This window comes from Hordeum vulgare, chromosome 1H (genome assembly GCF_904849725.1).
Source record: "Hordeum vulgare subsp. vulgare chromosome 1H, MorexV3_pseudomolecules_assembly, whole genome shotgun sequence".
In the NCBI taxonomy this organism is placed as follows: domain Eukaryota; kingdom Viridiplantae; phylum Streptophyta; class Magnoliopsida; order Poales; family Poaceae; genus Hordeum; species Hordeum vulgare.
This window is the reverse complement of record NC_058518.1, coordinates 26,232,813-26,254,211: the sequence shown is the minus strand read 5'-3', so window position 1 is coordinate 26,254,211 and position 21,399 is coordinate 26,232,813. Positions and strand designations below refer to the sequence as shown.

The 21,399-nt window shown below is 45.6% G+C and overlaps 1 protein-coding gene across 1 annotated transcript; it reads right to left on the bottom strand.

Moving 5' to 3' along the window:
• Nucleotides 1–9,911: 9,911 nt before the first annotated feature.
• Nucleotides 9,912–10,726, bottom strand: LOC123405541 (putative germin-like protein 2-1). Its single transcript, XM_045099197.1, has 2 exons — nt 10,615–10,726; nt 9,912–10,504 (listed from the first exon to the last, which is right to left on the bottom strand). Exons 1-2 carry the CDS (start codon nt 10,724–10,726, stop codon nt 9,969–9,971), a joined length of 648 nt encoding a protein of 215 aa, XP_044955132.1. The 3' UTR covers nt 9,912–9,968.
• Nucleotides 10,727–21,399: the final 10,673 nt, after the last annotated feature.

Sequence of the window (21,399 nt, the reverse complement as noted above, 5' to 3'; positions counted from 1 at the left end):
GCTCCATGACGCTCAAAGCGACGTTGAAGTCCCGGTTCTAAGCCATACGAGACTGCGAATTGAACTACTGAGTAGTCCTCCTTACGTGCTAACCAAGCGTTCTTGACATCCTGATCAGCCCTAGCGGGTGGTTCATCTCCTAGCGCAGCATTAAGGACATAATCCTTCTTCCCAGCTTGTAAGATTAGCTTAAGATTACGAGCCCAGTCTACAAAGTTGCTTCCATCATCTTTCAACTTAGCTTTCTCTAGGAACGTATTAAAATTCAGAGTGAATGTCGCGTGAGCCATGATCTACAACACAAATATATTCAAAGTGGACTTAGACTATGTTCAAGATAATTAGAGTTTAACTTAATCAAATTATTCGCTAAACTCCCACTCAAAAAGTACATCTCTCTAGTCATTTGAGTGGTTCATGATCCACTTACACTAGCTCAAGTCCGATCATCACGTGAGTTGAGTATAGTTTTAGTGGTAAGCATCCCTATGCTAATCATATCATCTATATGATTCATGATCGACCTTTCGGTCTCATGTGTTCCGAGGCCATGTCTGCACATGCTAGGCTCGTCAAGCTTAACCCGAGTGTTCCGCGTGCGCAACTGTTTTGCACCCGTTGTATGTGAACGTTGAGTCTATCACACCCGATCATCACGTGGTGTCTCGAAACGATGAACTGTAGCAACGGTGCACAGTCGGGGAGAATACAATTTCGTCTTGAAATTTTAGTGAGAGATCACCTCATAATGCTACCGTCGTTCTAAGCAAAATAAGGTGCATAAAAGGATTAACATCACATGCAATTCATAAGTGACATGATATGGCCATCATCACGTGCTTCTTGATCTCCATCACCAAAGCACCGGCACGATCTTCTTGTCACCGGCGCCACACCATGATCTCCATCAACGTGTTGCCATCGGGGTTGTCGTGCTACTCATGCTATTACTACTAAAGCTACATCCTAGCAAAATAGTAAACGCATCTGCAAGCACAAACGTTAGTATAAAGACAACCCTATGGCTCCTGCCGGTTGCCGTACCATCGACGTGCAAGTCGATATTTTCTATTACAACATGATCATCTCATACATCCAATATATCACATCACATCGTTGGCCATATCACATCACAAGCATACCCTGCAAAAAGAAGTTAGACGTCCTCTAATTTTGTTGTTACATGTTTTACGTGGTGACCATGGGTATCTAGTAGGATCGCATCTTACTTACGCAAACACCACAACGGAGATATATGAGTTGCTATTTAACCTCATCCAAGGACCTCCTCGGTCAAATCCGATTCAACTAAAGTTGGAGAAACCGACACTTGCCAGTTATCTTTGAGCAACTGGGTTACTCGTAGCGATGAAACCAGTCTCTCGTAAACGTACGAGTAATGTCGGTCCAAGCCGCTTCAATCCAACAATACCTCGGAATCAAGAAAAGACTAAGGAGGGCAGCAAAACACGCATCACCTCCCACAAAAACTTTTGTGTTCTACTCGAGAAGACATCTACACATGAACCAAGCTCATGATGCCACTGTTGGGGAATGTCGCATGGGAAACAAAAATTTTCCTACGCGCACGAAGACCTATCATGGTGATGTCCATCTACGAGAGGGGATGAGTGATCTACGTACCCTTGTAGACCGTACAGCTGAAGCGTTAGTGAACGCGGTTGATGTAGTGGAACGTCCTCACGTCCCTCGATCTGCCCCGCGAACAATCCCGCGATCAGTCCCACGATCTAGTACCGAACGGATGGCACCTCCGCGTTCAGCACACGTACAGCTCGACGATGATCTCGGCCTTCTTGATCCAGCAACAGAGACGGAGAGGTAGAAGAGTTCTCCGGCAGCGTGACGGCGCTCCGGAGGTTGGTGATGACCTTGTCTCAGCAGGGCTCCGCCTGAGCTCCGCAGAAACGCGATCTAGAGGAAAAACCGTGGAGGTATGTGGTCGGGCTGCCGTGGAAAAGTCGTCTCAAATCAGCCGTAAAACCTTCGTATATATAGGTGGGAGGGAGGGGACCTTGACTTGGGGCTCAAGGAGCCCCAAGGGGGTCGGCCGAGTCCAAGGGGGAAGGCTCCCCCCCCCAAACCGAGTTGGACTTGGTTTGGTGGGTGGGAGTCCTTCCTTCCCTTCCCACCTCCTCCTTTTTTTTCTTTCTCTTTGATTTTCTTTCCTAGGCGCATAGGGCCCTTTTGGGCTGCCCCACCAGGCCACTAAGGGCTGGTGCACCACCCTCAAGGCCTATGGGCTTCCCCGGGGTGGGTTGCCCCCCCCCCCCCCCCGGTGAACTCCCGGAACCCATTCGTCATTCCCGGTACATTTCCGGTAACTCCGAAAACCTTCCGGTAATCAAATGAGGTCATCCTATATATCAATATTCGTTTCCGGACCATTCCGGAAACCCTCGTGACATCCGTGATCTCATCCGGGTCTCCGAACAACATTCGGTAACCAACCATATAACTCAAATACGCATAAAACAACGTCGAACCTTAAGTGTGCAGACCCTGCGGGTTGGAGAACTATGTAGACATGACCCGAGAGACTCCTCGGTCAATATCCAATAGCGGGACCTGGATGCCCATATTGGATCCTACATATTCTACGAAGATCTTATCGTTTGAACCTCAGTGCCAAGGATTCATATAATCCCGTATGTCATTCCCTTTGTCCTTCGGTATGTTACTTGCCCGAGATTCGATCGTCAGTATCCGCATACCTATTTCAATCTCGTTTACCGGCAAGTCTCTTTACTCGTTCCGTCATACAAGATCCCGCAACTTAAACTAAGTCACATTGCTTGCAAGGCTTGTGTGTGATGTTGTATTACCGAGTGGGCCCTGAGATACCTCTCCGTCACACGGAGTGACAAATCCCAGTCTTGATCCATACTAACTCAACTAACACCTTCGGAGATACCTGTAGAGCATCTTTATAGTCACCCAGTTACGTTGCGACGTTTGATACACACAAAGTATTCCTCCGGTGTCAGTGAGTTATATGATCTCATGGTCATAGGAACAAATACTTGACACGCAGAAAACAGTAGCAACAAAATGACACGATCAACATGCTACGTCTATTAGTTTGGGTCTAGTCCATCACGTGATTCTCCTAATGACGTGATCCAGTTATCAAGCAACAACACCTTGTTTATAATCAGAAGACACTGACTATCTTTGATCAACTGGCTAGCCAACTAGAGGCTTGCTAGGGACAGTGTTTTGTCTATGTATCCACACATGTAAATGAGTCTTCATTCAATACAGTTATAGCATGGATAATAAACTATTATCTTGATACAGGAATTATAATAATAACTATATTTATTATTGCCTCTAGGGCATAATTCCAACTGCACCCACCCACAATCCTCCATCCAAGAAAAATGCAAGGAAGAGGGGAGAGGGGGGCTGTGCTATATATAGTCAGAGGACTTTAGTCCCGGTTTGACATGGCTCAAGAGCCTAATAGGTCCACGCAATTTATTTCAACACGTGACATCCCATCTGAATTGTCACTTATCATATTTCTCATCCTCGCTAATCATGGCCTCAATGCTCACACAATGACGACGCATTTGGGTGTTGTCTATCCTAAGGCGTCTCTCTCGATATAAGATGATAAGTCTATTTTTTCATGTTGATAAGGTGTGCATGTGCGACTATCCATAATTTCTTTTCTTTCCTATCCTGGTTTTGCTGTGGTGTTCATTCCAATTGAGACCGACATCAATACAAAAGAAAGACAGATGATTCACTATTGATCAAGTTTGCACCCTACATCATATTTTTAAAATGTTAACATGTAAAATGACATTATATTCATATTTTACACATTTTTCTAATTAAATTTTATATATAACATGTTAAATTTGGAGTGGTGGTTTAAAAGGTTTGGTATTTAAAAAAATCATTTGATATGTACTGCGGGTTGATTAACCCAAATATCAAGGGATTTTCGCAAAAGTGAAAACCTGTCTTAAAAGTGGGTTGTGGGTTAACTGCCAGAAGCAGTAAGGGGTTTTTCTATAAATTAAAAAATCTGACTAAAAACTGGAGTGCGGCTAATTATCAAAACATTTGGGATTTTTCTTGCAAAATAGCACAACAGACCAAGAGTACTTATTTCCTTTATTAGTCATTATAGATGTAAGTCACGTAAAAATCAATTTTAGATGAGTCGGCTATTTGCCCTTTATTTCGGCATTAAGGTTTGTGCTTCTTGGACTTTGTACTCCCTCCGTTCCTTGATATAAGGTGCATAGATTTTTGAGAAAAAAACCAAAATATAAGGTGTATTGAGTTGCACCACTCATTTGGATATTTGTTATAGGGATTTGATTACATTTCCTTATATATGGGAAGCTCCTCTACTTTCTGATGTCAATTAGTCACGTGTAATCTCAACCAAAACTTGTGAAATTTTTCCTCCATGTGTGTTCTTTAATTTTCGTGCCAAAAACTATACACCAATATTAAGGAACGAAGGGAGTACTTGTTTTGTGTTGATTCTCTTGACTAACCACCAATTGAGGCGGGTAAATTCCTTGACACGTTAGCTGAAGCCGGGCCGATGGCCATCCCCTTTCTCCCTTTGTTTTTCCCCTGTTTTTTATTTCTTATGTGTTTTGCTCTTGATATTTTTCTTTATTAGTCATTTTTTGCGTATAATTGGGATGTTGGGTGAGTGTAAAGATCAACACACAAATACTATAAAATATATAAAAAATGCACAATTATATGATTATTCTCGCATACTATTGCCCCGTTCCAAAATAAGTGTCGTTACTTTAGTAAAATTGTATACTAAACCATCGACACTTAGTTTTGGATAGAGGGAGTGCAATTTCAGTGCAAATGTTTAAAAGGATGGGTTCCCGGGCTACACCCGAGCATCATACCTTGGGAAAACAATTCTGTCTTTCATTATTTTGACAGATGGTAAAAAGGTGTATATTTTGAAAATGTTCATATAGAAAGATAACGTGTGGATAATCTCTTTTCTCATTCACTTTTTTAAAGCATATACTTTTATAAAATGTTCGCGCATCCAAAAAATATAGTTTAGTTGTTTCATAATTGTTTTAAAACCCACAACTTGAAAATAATAATTATTTTCAGAAAAATGAGAAAAAGAAGAAAAGGACAAAATCGAGTGAAAACAAGGCAAACAGAACGAATGCTTCCTTGTGGCCTAGCACGGTTATGAACATATTTATTTAAGACTCCCACGAACCTCTCGAAGGGGAACATATTGTGCAGAAATACAGGGCCCAGAATGGCCATCTCTTCGACTAGGTGAACTAAGGCGTCTGTCATGATATCAAAGAAGGATGGTGGGAACACCAACTCAAAACTGAAAAGACATTGCACCAAATCATTCTGTAACCTTGGTAGGATGGATCAATTACCTTCTAAGAGACTGCATTGAGCAATGCACATAGCTTCACAATGGCTGATTGGACGTTTTCCGGTAGAAGCCCCCTCAATGCAACCGGGAGTAATTGCGTCATAATCACGTGGCATTCATGAGACTTTAGGTTCTAGAATTTTTTTTCTCTATCATATTTATTATTCCCTTTGTATTCGACGAGTAGGCACACGGGACCTTCATACTGAGTAGGCATTCAATGAAGATTTGCTTCTCTTCTTTGGTAAGAGTGTAGTTGACAGGACCTTCATACTGCTTTGGATGCATGCCGTCTTTTTTGTGCATACATTGCTGGTCCTCCCATTCCCCTGGTGTATCTTTTGTCTTTCCATACACGCCCAACAAGTCTAGCAGGTTCACGCAAACATTCTTCGTCTTGTGCATCACGTCAATTGCAGAGTGGACCTCTAGGTGTGTCCAATAAGGTAGGTCCTAAAATATAGATTTCTTCTTCCACATGGTTGCGTGTCCGTTAGCATCATTCAGAACAGATTGTCCATCGGGACCCTTTGCAAAGATTACTTTTAAATCCTTGACCATATGAAGTATATGATCATGAGTATGATGGTCGGGCTTCTTTCGGTGATCCGCCTCACCTTTGAAATACTTGCCTTCTTTTCTTAAGAGATGTTTGATCGGAAGAAATTGACGATGTCCCACGTAGACATTCTTCTTACATTTATCCAAATATATACTTTCGGTATCATCTAAACAGGTGTGCATGCATTGGTATCCCTTGTTTTTCTGTCCTGAAATGTTACTAAGAGCAGGCCAATCATTGATGGTTACAAATAGTAACGCTCATAGGTCAAATTCCTGTTGTTTGTTCTCATCCCACACACGTATACCTTTTTATCCTACAATTGTAAAAGTTCTTCAACTAATGGCCTTAGGTACACATCAATGTCGTTGCCGGTTGCTTGGGGCCTTGGATGAGCACTGCCATCATAATATACTTCTGCTGCATGCACAACCAAGGAGGAAGGTCATAGATGCATAGAGTCACAGGCCAGGTCCTATTCTTGCTGCTCTGCTCCCCAAAAGGATTAATGTCATCTAGAATTAAACCAAACCATACGTTTCTTGCGCCATCTGCAAAGTCCCCCCACTTTCTCTCGATTTTCCTCCACTGTGACCCATCAGCGGGTACTCTCAACTAACCATCTTTCTTACGGTCTTCTTTGTGCCATCGCATCAACTTGGCATGCTCTTTGTTTTGGAACAAATGTTTCAACCGTGGTATTATAGGATCATACCACATCACCTGGGTAGGAATCCTCTTCCTGGGGCACTGGCCCTCAACATCGTCACTAGGGTCATCGCGACCGATCTTATAGCGCAACGCACCGCATACCGGGCATGCATTCAAATTATAATACTCCTCACCGCGGTAGCGGATGCAGTCATTAGGGCATGGATGTATCTTCTGCACCTCTAATCCTAGAGGGCAGATAGCCATCATTGCTTCGTACGTACTCTTGGGCAATTCGTTGTCCTTTGGAAGCATCTTCTTTAACATTTTCAGCAACTTTTCAAATCCCTTGTCAGATACACCATTCCCTGCCTTTCATTGTAGCAATTCTAGTGTGGTACCCAGTTTCTTCTTGTCATCTTCGCAATTTGGGTACAACAATTTCTTGTGACCCTCTAACATGTGCTGCAACATCAATTTCTCCTTTTCACTTGCGTAGTTTCTCTTTGCATCAGCAATGGCCCGTCCAAGATCATCAACATGCTCATTTGGTGCCTCTTCTTCAGCGTGTTCCCCCATTGTAGTACAATCGTATTCAGGGAACATGGGATAGCTATCATCATCCTCTTCTTCTTCATTCTCTTCCTTTAGAACCCCTCTTTCTCCGTGCTTGGTCCAACAGTTATAGCCGGGCATGAAACCGGACGTAAACAGGTGGACGTGAATGACTCTTGACTTAGAGTAAGTGCTATCATTCTTACAGACATCTGATGGACAACATATAAAACCATCGAGCTAGTTTGCCTCAGCCACATGCAGAAAGCTCTGCACGCCATCAATGACTAGGGAGAGCGTCGGTCATCGTACATCCATTGCCAATTCATCTTCATTACACAAGACCGAAAAGACCAAATTATTACAAGTTCATACGTAAAGTTCATACACACCTGAGCAAGATGGCAACTAGGGTAACAATTGATCCAATAGCATAGTGATACCAAGCCTCTTTATTCACGACATATTTTCTAATCTTTCTAATCTTCAAGCGCATTGCATCCATCTTAATCTTCTGATCATCGAGGACATCGGTGACATACAACTCCAATTTCATCTTCTCTTCTTCAATTCTTTTCAATTTTTCTTCCAAATACTCGTTTTCATTTTCAACTAAATTTAACTTCTTGACAAGAGGGTGGATTGCAATTTGTGGTTCACATACCTCCTAGATAAAAGTATCTATGTCAACTTGATGGGCATAATTGTCATAAACGAGAAATGCAACAAATAGTTATAAAAGTGAATATACCACATCGGAATCATAAATCGGGACGAGGGCCGATGGGGACGGATATCAAGACCATGGAACTATGTATAACGAACAATCATACAAGTAAGAAAACTATCTAAATCATACAAATAAGATTTTTCTTGTATAAAAAGAGTAAGAACAATACGATCACCAAGGTGGTGTCGGCAATGAGACGGTGCGGGCGATCGACGGTGGTTAGGACGGGGACGGGGAGGCACTAAGTAAACCACACCTACAGAGATCCAAACTTAGAAGTTAATTTGAGCTCAAATTGCATATAAATGAAATAAACTCCCACATAATTACTCCCAAACTAGAACCCACAAATCACTTTACTTATAGAGCATTGAACGAGCTAATCTACCAATGAGAGATGAAAGGACAAAGTTGCTAACCTTTGTGATCACTTGAATAGATGGGGTGCCTCAAATCTTGACAAATTTTGGTAAAATGGAGGGATGAGCTCGAAAAGGGGAAGAGAAAACAGAGAATGGGGCGGATGAGCTTGGGATGGAAGAAGCATCTATATATAGGGATACATTTAGTCCCGGTTGGTGCTACAAACCGTGATCTCTAGTCCCGGTTGGTGTTACAAATCGAGACTAAAGGGGCTCCCAGGGGTCCAAGCCTGACACCAGCCTGCCACCACCCCTTTAGTCCCGGTTGGTAACACCAACTGGGACTAGAGGTTCCTCATAAACCGGGACTAGTGGCTGCACTAGTCCCGGTCCAAAAGCCAACCAGGACTAATTCTTCGGTCCAAAGGCATGTTTTCTACTAGTGCGGCGCCTTCGGACACGATGACGACGGTCTCCTCCTTCCACCAGAGGTTGTGCATCGAGACATGGTTGATCTTGGGATCTCATGTCTCGTAAAATAATAGGCGAGTGGGTGGGTCTAGTGGTCCTTGCGTGAAATCATCGTTCTACCCCTTGATCGGTCCTCTTTGATCTCGTCATCAGCGAGTTCTGGACTTCTCCTTCGAAGGTAAACAAGGACTGGCGTATATGGCGCTCTTTGGACACCTTAGTTTGATAGGGGTCGGTCGTGTGTGCACCCGCGACATAACCACCTTCACCAAGGTATCACGAAGCTCTATTTTCGTTGACACCTTGGGACATGTATGCATCAAGATTTTCAAGGGATCAACATATGCGGAGACTGCCATGGCATGATTGGAGGACCTACAAGTGGTGAACGCGGGGTCTTGCATGCGACGAAGACTTTGCTTCACTCGAAGTTGAACAGACTTGGCTTGCAGGATAAGTTCCCGTCCAGATCGGGCACGAGAGTTACTATAAGCCTGGTGGTACGTGACTTGTAGTAGTAGCCTCCACAAGTGGAGGCGGCAACATTGGAGGACTTTTTTGTCGGTGGTGCTCCTTTGAGTACTGAGTTGTGATTTTCAGGGTGAGAACCCAAGGTCTGACCTTTATTGGTTATACCTCGCAGTAGCCTTGTTGATGGCATTCTTTTGGAAACACGGTCTTTCTTCAAGGTGAAAACCTATGATCTTTGATCGGACAATGACAACGTTTGTGCATTGTTTCCTTTCTGAAGTTGTTGCTTTTGGAGAACCTTCTTTCTAGTGCGGGTGTTGACTTTGGTGGTGGTTAGAGTGCTGCTATTGCGGGTGATTGATCACCGTGGCAGGGTCTTCTTTTTTGCATCCTCGATGTTTTTATGCATTTTATTGGTGCAGAGTCCGGATGTAATTGGTATCTACTTGATATTAATATACTCTCCTTTAAAAAAAGATTGATTGACTTTGTAGAACACATGATCATTGGTTTTCCGCTTACAAAGTTATTTGAATAAAACAAAGAAACACGCAACTATGACGAAACTTACTAGGTTGCAATTGGGTCAAGCAACGACCCATTTGATATTTCATGTTTACAAAAGAAGATGATAAAGAAAATAATAATTCCATTGAATTATAGTATAAAGAAACACCCGCACATAATCTTTAATGAAAAATAAATTAATCAGATAAGAACATCACCTAATATAAATGTCTAGAATTGAGCTTGGATATGATCTACAATTCTCTTGTCCACATGGAAGGCTTTGGCAAGGATATCATTTGAGATAGATGACTTTGATCCAAACACCGCATTGGCTATGGTGATCACTCCAGGGTTCTTGCTGCTGAGTGCGGCAATGGCTATCGCTTCTTTGTCTCCAGTGTTGAACTGAAAGTGAATCAGCCCCTGCGGAAACACAAACACGTCCCCTTTGTTCAGAACTTTTGAGAACAACCTGTTCTCGGGGTTCGAGGTGACAAAACCAACATAGAGTGAGCCTTCTAGCACTGTCAAGATCTCCGATGCGCGTGGGTGGATGTGGGGTGGGTTTTGACCATAGGGTGCAAAATCGATACGAGCGAGTGAGATGCCCAAAGTGTTCAACCCAGCAATTTGCGCCACATTAACTGCTGTCACGGCAGATCCTTGCTTGTTGCTCGTGTTCCCGGTCATGTGAAGGCCAGAGAAGAAGAAATCTTCTACCACAGCGGTCTTTGGGTCTTTGCATGCAAATCCATTGACAAAAACTGCACATGCATACACAGATTTGAACAATTAATTAACAACTGTAGATTGACACTAACAAATAACACGAACATTGCACTGCACGTATGAGTATGTGATTACATACACATACCTTGGGATGTTCTGTCAGCGACGCAGAAATCCTGAAGCTGGCCTGGGTCGGAGGCAAGAGTACGGGAAAATGACAAGGCCAAGAGGGCAAGGAGGATGAACTTTGAGGCCATTAGGAGGCCCAGCGTTAATCCTTACTAAATCAAGTGTGTTTGGTCGAGTAGACAGTGAGTTGTGCAAACTGGCTCTTGTGATATGCTTCGAAGGGCTGGAGGAGACAAGCATATATAGGGAATGGAAGAGAGAACTTCTGTGTTTGTTCTGTTGGGGTGCATGCATGTGGAATTGTGGGTATGAAGGAAATGGTCTTCACTAGCTCCCAAGTCTAAAGCGTGTTCCGAGCCGGCCTGTGTGTGACGGCCAACTAATCGAGCCCATCGTGTCTTCTAATTTGTATATGCATGATTTGAACAAGTCACGTTCGTACTTGTACCGGTTCTCTTGTCTCACCAGATGGAACTTGCGATTCAGCCACTTGCATCACCTAAAGGCTTAAACACGATATTAAAGGACTCCACTTTCTTAACTGCTAAAGACCATTTTAAAAACAGCTTATAACACATGTAAGAAAGGTAGCACCGCTCTAGGAGAAAATTCTTTCTTAACTGCATCTTCCTTCAATTTTGGTTCTGGCTTGCTTTCTTTCTTCAACTAAAGATACATAGAAACATATGAAAATGCAGTTTGGTGCTCGGACTACAGGTAGCTTGTTATCTCCATCGTCAGTTGTGCATCGTGATCGACAACTCTAGGCAAGGTGGCATGTATCATACTGTGCGCTCATGTATTCACTTATAGTGCAATTATTCAGACATCATACAGTTAGTGTTTCGAAGCACAGATGAACACTCATGTTCAATGGGCCATGATGACCGTTGGCCATGGGCCAGCAATGCCATTAGACAAGGATCTCGATATGGATGTAAGTGATGGACGCGTCCGAAGGTTCGCATTTTGTGTTGGCTCGATTTTGAAAGTAAAATTGATTAGTTTATTTTTCACCTTCTTTGACGTCACGGACGCGTCCAACTGACACTCCTAGCTCTTGCGTGAGGAATGTTTGTCATATACCGACATAAATATGTTTCAACCCCTAAATTATCAGTTTTGAGACACTTCTCAGACTAGGAGGGGTCTCTAATGTCTGAGGCGACGGGAGGGGCGATTTCGAGGGTGATCCGGGGGCCGATTAGGGGGCCGACAAGGCCTGAGATCCTGGTTGACGGCGACTGCAACCACGAAGGCCAAAGCCGATCTGCCAGGAGGGCTGCAGATTTAGATCTGGTCGTTGCTGATGATGGCTTGTCGGCGCACCGGACTTGGGCGGCGGCCTTCGAAGACACAACTTCCGCTACTCGCCTGCAGCGCTTCGGATCAATAGTTCTTCCCTTATTCTCGCGATGGATCACGGTTCGTGATGAGGATAATGACATTTTGGCATGAACTTATTTGCAGGGAATTCAGGTGCCTAAGTTAGGGGACAAGTTGGAGATAGATGGAGTTCAAGTGGTGGTTGGAAATACGTGGGAGGCGACTCGTGATGACAAGGAGATTACTCAGGTATGTGATCTTACTGCTAGTCCTGCTTGATGTGGCGGGCGTTTCTGGGTTTTAGCTGACCAGGGAGACGAGGATGATGTTGTCGACGATGAAGAGGACAGTGGCGATGTCCAGGTTCGAGTAGAAGGGTTTGCCGCTAGGCCGACGATCGGTGCAATGGCGGATGGGTGATGTTCGCCTGTTCATCGTTGCCATGATCTGGACCTGCGCCCATCGAGGAAAACATCCAGGCCGAAGGCGGGGATTCGACCATGGATTGGTTCGTTGCCCAAGTTGATTCCTTAGCCGAATAATTTTGCGGATTTTTTTGCTCCGGATTGGCAGCTGGCCAAGACGAAGAACAGGCGGAAATTGCGGACAGTGAGAGCACTGGATCCAGCAACCAGCGCTGACTGCACCTGCTTCTTTGGGGCGTCAGGCAAGATTTGTTTTGAACGATGACCGTGCTACTTGTGGGCCGGAAGGGTGCGCTGATGATCTGGGCCTGCAAGTGTTTGGGTATGAGGCCCAAACGGCAGCCGCTCAGGGATTTTCTTTTGTGCAAACCACCGTCGCTGATTCCCAGATCGATACGCAGACTGCCACGCCGCCGCTGAGAAACATAATCAGGTCGAGGCCAGGGTTTCCTCGGCTAGGGTTTGGGAGGGTTGCGCGAGTTCCACCTCCTGCTGTGCCCTCGATAGGCACCATGGCGGGGAGGGGACAAGCTTCAAAGCCTCTGCAGCAGACGGGAAAGCCGGTGGGACAGAGCTCTCGCATGGTGCAGAATGACAAGGCCTCGCCCTTGGTTGGGTCTGATGTGCAACCGGCGGCCAAGTCAGATGCGCAGAGACTGCAGCCTCGAGGTAGATGGGGAGATGATGGGGTGGATGCTTATGGAGAGGGCCATCACAGGGGTTCATCTTCGGTGGGTGGAGGACGCGGTCATGCTTGGCAAGGCAACGGAGGCGGCGGGCGTGGCTTCTCCAGCCCTCTGGGCAACTTTGTGCAGGGGGTGTCGGGACCTACTTACCCAAACAGGGGTTCGTATCGTCCCAATTGGGCTGGTAGAGGAGGAGGGAGGCGGTCGAAGCCACCTCTTCCACCGGCTGTTTCGACCCCAAAAGCTAATACCTTGGACGTAACCAAGGAGAAGGGGGATGATCAAGGGATGACGGCTGATAAACCTATGGCAGATAAGATTGAGCTTGTTGGTAAGACTGATGGGGGAGAGCGTCCGACAAAGTGGGCGCGTAAAAAAGAGAAGATGATTTGTTATCGTTGTAGTGAGACGGGGCACTTCGTCTCTGAGTGCAAGGCTGATTTGTGCGATATTTGTCTTAAGCCAAAGCACGGTACAGCTAAATGCCCTCTGACTGTTGGACCAATGCCGGTGGTTAATATTTACGGAGTGTGCTGCCAAGATCTCATGTTTTTTGAGTCTCCAACAGAGGCGACTACGGCTCACATGGCAGACACGGCTTATGTTGGGACTGTGACTGTGGTGAGAGGGAATATGACTACTGAACAGATTGTGCAACAGCTTCGGGAGCTTGTTTCAACAACTTTTAGGTGGGAACCAGTGTTGATTGCTGACAATGTATTCAAAGTAGTTTTTCCTACCAAGGAGGATCTGCACGCTTGTTCAAATTTGGTATGTGTAGAGTTCCAAGTACGAGTTGTGTACTGGAGTTTGATGCATGGAAGACCGAGGAGCCTAAAGGGGTCCCTCTACCTCAGATATGGGTACGTTTTTCTGGAGTTCCATCTAAGGCACTTAATGATTATTTGATTACTTGGAGCTTGGGGTCACTCATCGGTAAGACGGAGAAGGTGGATATGGTCTATACTAGAGCTAAAGGCGTGGCGAGAATGCTAGTTAACGTCATAGATATTCAGCTGGTTCCGGATGAGGTTATGTGGACCTTTTCGGGAGCGAGATACACTTTGCTTTTGGAGATAAAGAGTCCGGATCTCTTTAAGGACTCGGTCACTAATGGTGATGTTGACATGACGGATAAAGATGATGATGCGGGATCTAGGGAGTCCGGAGAGAAGGATGATTCTTTTAACTTGTCTAAGCAGAAAGCGCCCGAAAGTCGGGTGAACAAGGTAGCAGGAGGAGTGTCGCCTTCACTACCTCCGACATCCCAACTTAAGTTCGGCTACTTTGAGCCGATGTCGGCGCCAGCAAAGATTGGCGGGCCAAGGTTGTCACCGGCGAAGAGGGTTGCAAACAGTCAAGCCAAGGCAATAGGGAAAATGCCCAGGACGGAAGTACTGGCTGCAGCAAATGAGGGCAAGCTGCCGGCGGTCTCGCTGTCGTCCTACTTGGCAAGCGCTAAGTCCCAGGAGGAACATCACAACCTCGGTCGGTTGGATACTGACCACGAGGAGGGGGTTCTGCTTGTGGCTGTGCCACAGCCACAGATACAGCTGATGACTAATAGGAAGATGCAGCATGGGAGTAAACTGCTCGGGAATGTTAGCTTTGTTGACCAGCCAGCTAAGTTAGTACATGCACAAGCAGGGCATGCATGCGGGTCGGTGGTCCAGGAGTTGGGAGATGCAGGGGGTTTCTGAGATGCGTAGGACACACAGGAACATGATGTACCTTCAGGCTTAGTGCAGAGAACACCGGTGGTGCATGTGCCGATTGCTGCTGGAGTGCGTGAGCCGAAGGGGCTGCATGGCGCTGGAATGCGTGAGCCGGAGGGACTGCATGGCGTCCAGAGGTCACAGGTGCATGTTGCACCAGCACAGCGTACGAGCTGGCCGGTGGTGCAGGAATCGGCTAGTGTCGGATCTCAGGCGCTGGAGGATACTATGAATCAGCATGGTGTTCAGGTTGCAAATGAAGTAGGCAGCACTGAGATCTTTTCTGCGGACCAGGTCATAGCGTATGGAGGTATCGCTAATCCGATGATGTCAGGAACGAGATCTAGTCAGAGGATTCAGGAGCAGCCTGACGTGGATGACTTGCAGATGGGACGGGCTATGCGCGTGGCAAAGATGAGAGATGTTGAAGCATTCACAGGTATATCTATTAACAAGGCCCATTCTATTTTACATTTTTCACCTCAAGAAATTATCGATAATGCTACTTCGGTTGGGGTCTCGCTGGGGAGCACGAGTAAAGAGGTTGCGAAATCGATTAATGGTCTGCTTGATTTAGAAGTAGATAGGGCCTTGGACATAGTTAGGAGTTTGGCAGCTACTAAACCTTTGAATAATTCTGAAATTTCTGCTTTAGGGGAGTTGAATTCTCTATGTGAGAATCTTGCTCCAGAAGAGGGTACAGAGGAGAGTGACGAACACCTCTTCGATGAGGGTGACCACAATTTGCAACCCAACAAAGAGGAAATTTGCCAGCCGGGTTATATGGACCAGGCGCTTGGCAGTGAAAAGCCTAAACGCCCATGGAAGCGGAAGGTGTATCCGGTTTCGGCCGTGCGTAGGAGTGCTAGGTTTAAGACTGCAATTTTTTTTATGATGATAGATGAGAGGGATCTTTTGGAATAGCAGAGGTGTATGGTGCTGCCCAGTCAGAGCTGAAACCGGATTTTCTGGCCGATTTGGTCCGAATTTGTGATGACAAGTTACCTCTATTGGTTGGGGGTGATTTTAACATCATTAGACGCTCTGACGAAAAAAACAATGATAAGTTTGATGGCAGATGGCCATTTATGTTCAACAATATTATTGAAAGTCTGGACCTCAGGGAGATTGAACTTTCAGGTAGAAAGTACACCTGGGCTAATTCCTTACAAGCACAGACGTTCAAAAAGCTAGATAGGGTGCTCACTAGTACTGAGTGGGAACAGAAGTTCCCGTTAGTGTCTGTTTGTGCACTTAATCGGGCTCTTTCGGATCATACACCATTACTTCTGTATTCCGGGGATGCAATCCACTTGGGTAATAAAAACAGTTTCTCATTCGAATCCAGTTGGTCCTGAGAGAGGGATTCATGGATATGATAGCTCGGGAATGGAATGTCGAGTGTGGAGGGATGTCTAATGTTGAAAGATGGCAAAACAAGATTAGACATCTTCGACAGTTCCTCCGGGGGTGGGCCAAAAATCAATTTGGGATTTATAAAGAGGAGCAGGATAGACTCCTAAAGTTTATTGACGATCTAGATCGAAAAGCTGAGTCTGGTTTGTTAGATGCAAATGAAAGGGCATCCAAGGATGAAGCTGAACAGAGAGTTCATGTACTCCTTCGAGAGGAGGAAATGAAATGGGCTCTTCGAGCTAAAGTACGTACGATTGTCCATGGGGATAATAATCTGAAGTTTTTCCATTTGATAGAGAATGGCAAGCATAGGAAGAAGAGGATTATGCAGCTAGAACAGGACGAGGGTACAATAGTTGGTCATGAAAACTTAAAATTGTACATCTCAACGTATTATAGACAGCTCTTCGGAGCGTCGGCTAACAGTTCTATCACTATGGATGAGAAAATGGTAGCAGATATTCCTCAACTCGGAGATGCCGATAATGAGATACTATCCGCTCCTTTCACGGAGAAAGAGGTGCTTGAGGCAATTGGACAAATGAAAAATAGCAAGGCTCCTGGACCGGATGGCTTTCCGGCTGAGTTCTATAAGAAATGCTGGCCTATCATCAAGGATGACCTAATGCCATTGTTTCACGACCTGTTTTGCGGGCGACTAAAACTCTTTCATTTGAATTTTGGTACCATTACGTTGTTACCAAAGAAAGAGGGGGCGACACGTATTGAACAATTTCGCCCCATTTGTCCGCTTAATGTTAGCTTCAAGATATTCACAAAGGTGGGTACTAATCGGTTAGCTCAGGTCGCTCACTCGGTGGTCCAGTCGACGCAGACAGCGTTCATGCCTGGACGGAATATCCTGGAAGGGGTGGTCGTCCTGCATGAGACGTTACATGAAATTCACTCGAAGAAACTAGATGGGGTAATCTTTAAGGTAGATTTTGAAAAGGCGTACGATAAAGTTAAATGGTCCCTTTTGCAACAAACCTTACGTATGAAGGGGTTTGATCAGCTATGACGGAAGCATGTAGACTGTTTCATTAAAAAAGGCAGTGTTGGTATCAAAGTTAATGATGACGTGGGTCATTTTTTCCAGACACTGAAGGGTCTGCGACAAGGGGATCATATGTCGCCGATTCTTTTCAACATTGTTGCGGACATGTTGGCCTTAATGATTAGGAGGGCTAGTGACAGAGATCTAGTAGGAGGACTTGTACCGCATCTTGTGGATGGGGGCGTCTCAATTCTACAGTATGCCGATGATACCATTATCTTTATGGAGCATGATTTAGATAAGGCCCGAAATATGAAACTCATTTTATGCTTATTTGAACAGTTGTCTGGGTTAAAGATTAACTTCAACAAAAGTGAAATATTCTGCTTTGGAAAAGCAAAAGCTGAACAGATCACTTATAACCAATTGTTTGGTTGTGAGAGTGGGAAATTTCCATTTATCTATTTGGGAGTACCTATTCACCACCGGAAACTAACAAACAAGGAGTGGAAATGTATCGAAGAACGATTTGAAAAGAAGCTCAGTTGCTGGAAAGGCAAGCTTTTATCTTGTGGAGGATGATTAGTACTTGTTAATTCAGTATTAACCAGTATGTCGATGTTCCTCCTGTCCTTTTTCGAGTTACCAGTAGGGGTAAGGAAAAGGTTAGATTTCTATCGGTCACGTTTTTTCTGGCAGAGTGATACAGTGAAAAGAAAGTATAGGCTTACTAAATGGGACATCATTTGCAGACCAAGGGATCAAGGGGGTTTAGGGGTGGAGAATTTAGAGGTTAAAAACAGATGCCTCTTAAGTAAGTGGTTGTTTAAAATTTCGGTAGAAACCGAAGGCATGTGGGTGCAAATTCTAAGGAATAAGTACTAGCAACATAAGACCTTAGCATAGGTGACAGTTAAACCGAATGATTCTCCATTCTAGAAAGGATTGATGAGGTGTAAAACTGCATTTTTCAACCAGACTAGGTTTGTCATTGCTAATGGTGAATCAACTAGATTCTGGGAGGATACGTGGTTAGGGGATTTGCCCCTAGCACTGGAATATCCACAGTTATACAATATTGTCCAACGCAGACAAGCGTCTGTTGCGACAATTTTGAGTCACGCGCCTCTAAATATTCAGTTCCGTAGATCCTTGATCAGGGAAAGATGGACAAGCTTGCTTCACTTAGTTAGAAGGTTAATGGCAATCCAATTGTCGGATAGACCAGACACCATTCATTGGAAGCTGACTAAGAATGGTGCCTTTTCGGTAAAGTCTATGTACTTACATCTTATAGATTCGGGGTACATTCCAAGATCAAAACATATTTGGGAGGTCCGTGTTCCGTTGAGAATAAAGATCTTCATGTGGTTTCTCCACAAAGGAGTTATTTTAACAAAGGACAACTTGGCTAAACGTAACTAGAAAGGCAACCAGCGATGCAACTTTTGTGACAATGAGGAAAATATCAAGCACCTCTTTTTTCAATGCCCGATGGCTAAAATTCTATGGCGCTCTATACACATTGCTTTTAATATCAATCCCCCCACTACTGTCAACACGTTGTTTGGGACGTCGGTGGAGGGAGTTAGTGGTCATTTGGCAAAAATTGTCCGGGTGGGAGCCTGTGCATTAATGTGGGTGATTTGGAACTGCAGGAATGATTTAGTGTTTAACAGATGTATATCTATTAATTTTTTGTAGGTTATTTTCAGGGCTACCGCACTGATCCGCACGTGGTCATTACTCACTCATGCGGAAACCAGGGAGCTTATGGTTACTGGGTGTGTCCGCTGGGAGATGGTAGCACAGGGTATCTTCAACCGGTTTGGATGGCAGCAGGCTAAAAGGATAGGTGGCTAGTCATCGTCCTATACTTCCGTCGCTGGTTGGGGCGCATTGGGCGCTTTGTATCTCTTTATTTTTGTTGTTCGCGGATTGTTGTATTCTTGGCGGACTAGTTTACTTTATATAAATAAAAGGTTGTATGCATCGCTCGATGCAGAGGCCGGGGCGATGCCTCCTTTTCTAAAAAAAACTTCTCAGACTAGGCAAATTCGTCTCCTCGATCGTCCTCGGATGCACTGGTCAATGTTCAGGCACGTAAGTTATGATTCCCTATTTGTCCCTACATGCAGCTATGTGGACGGGACAAGAGGAGGAGCAGTGTTTGGTCTACCGTGAGCCATACGGTGTAGTCCGGCGACATGGCGCTGCGGTGGTTCGTCGGCAGGCACCTGTAGGCAGACACGTGCAGGATGGTGGCGCTGTCTGGCACCGTGATGGCGTCGACGGCAGACCTCGCAAGGATGATGCGTTTGTTCTAGCTCTGGAGAGGGTACGGTGGTAGATGGTGGAGGCGGCCTCTGCGCCGGACCAGTTTGGGATCCAGTCTCAGTGGTGGCTGGGCTGGAGCATCAGACTATAGATGTTAGGATTTGGTGCGATATCTGTTTGGTATTTGGCCCGGATATTCAGCACACCTTCATCAAGGAATAGGAGTAGCAACATGTGTTGTCTAGATGGTGGCTTCAGGCTGACTAATGTATTACTTTGTATGGTCTCTGTGGATAATTAATAAAATGGCTATATGCATCGTCTAGATGCAGAGGCCGGGGGTATATCCTCCTTTTCTTAAAAAAAAAACAGACCTCGTAAAAGAGCGACCCGCAAAATGAGTTTACAGTTTGCTGCGGATCAATTTTGAGGGGCGAATTCACGCATCAAAGATCAGACCTGTATATGAAACTGTAAAATTTGAAAGAAAAAAAACCGTTCACTGGTGAAACTTGCAAAGGCATGCATGAAACTACATCATGGTTCTTCATCAAACTACATCATTCTTCATCAGCAAACTACATCAGTTCTTCATACTACTAGGTAGGGGGGACTGCGGGCCGTGCAGCGTACCTGAGCCTAGACTACCAAAAATGATGGGTGCAGCGGCGACGACGCGGCCGAGGAGCCGTAGGAGCTCAGTCCTTGTTGGAGTCAGTGTCGAGGTCAATCTAGACCTGCTTGGCCTCCTCGGCCGTCATGACGCGCAGGTCCGCCTCCTTGGACGCGCTCGCGTGCGATGTTGTGATGCCTTGCTCAACGAAGATCTGATCGATCTTGATCTCGCGGAGATTGCGCGCGGCGACCTCCTCCGCCTCCCTCGCCGAGTGCTCCACGATGGCATGCATGAGGTGATCCTCCTTTCCTGGGGGAGGTAGTCCTAGGGGCCGATGACCCCTCCACGCGGCAGGACGACATTGTCCTCGGGCATGACGGCAAGCGGCCCGAGCTCCTCCGACCTTCTCTTGACCAGAGTGATAGTCCGCGAGGACAAGGCGCCCGCAGACGAACTCCCAGCGGCAGAGGAGCCGGAAGAGCCGCGGCGTCGGGTCATGAGCTCGCGCTCGTACTCCTCAAGCTCGCGGCAGTCGGTGGCCGTACTTCAGCCACTTCTGCGATCCCCGCTTGCGTGCGGCGTCGGAGGCGCGGCGGCGGCAACGCTCGGCGTCATCCCCTCCATTTTCGTGGCCATCTATGGTCGGGATGGCCCGTTATGGTTTTTTTTTTTGGCTCACCGGCGACGAGAAATTAGGGCGGAGTGGGAGATGAATCGCGGCAGAGTTGCGGCGGCGGAGGATAGGGTTTGACCCGTATCCGAGCGGTGAAACGGCATATATAGCGATTGGGGGTTTCTTTTCTCGGGCCACGGTAAAAAAATTACGGGCCGAATGCACAATACGGGATCTGTTCTGGCTAGCAAGACGGGCCGAACCCGTATACTCACCGGAATTATCCGGGTTTGGCCCTTTTTACGGGGTTTGCTAGCGGTGCTCTTAACAAGGTTTTGAAGGTTCTGGTTGGGTTAATTTTTTTCCTTCTCTTCTTCTTTCTCCTATCCGGTCAATGTTCATGTGTGTCCGTTCGGTCAATTTGAGAAGTCCGGCTATAGATGATCAAACCTAATTAGACAGAATGCTTTTCTCCCTTAATCTCACATTATGAGCCGGCTTAGGTGATCTGGAATCCCTTCACAAGTTTTTCTTTGCCACACTAGATTGTGATGTGGAGCCCGGTTAAGGGCAAGCGTCTTCAACTCCACCTTGTGTGTATTACGAACTTTATTTCCATGGCACTATAAAAACAAACAATTTTCGTGGCAGCAAGCCCTAGACAATGGGCGATTATGGCTTCACGGCGACGGCGGTAGTGATTGATTGTGAGACAACTGCAGTCGCATCG

Coding starts and splice junctions, on each gene's coding strand:
- LOC123405541 (XM_045099197.1), bottom strand. CDS start 10,726: ATGGCCTCAAAGTTCATCCTCCTTGCCCTCTTGGCCTTGTCATTTTCC. Junction 10,505..10,614: donor CGCTGACAGAACATCCCAAG/GTATGTGTATGT, acceptor ATGCATGTGCAG/TTTTTGTCAATGGATTTGCA.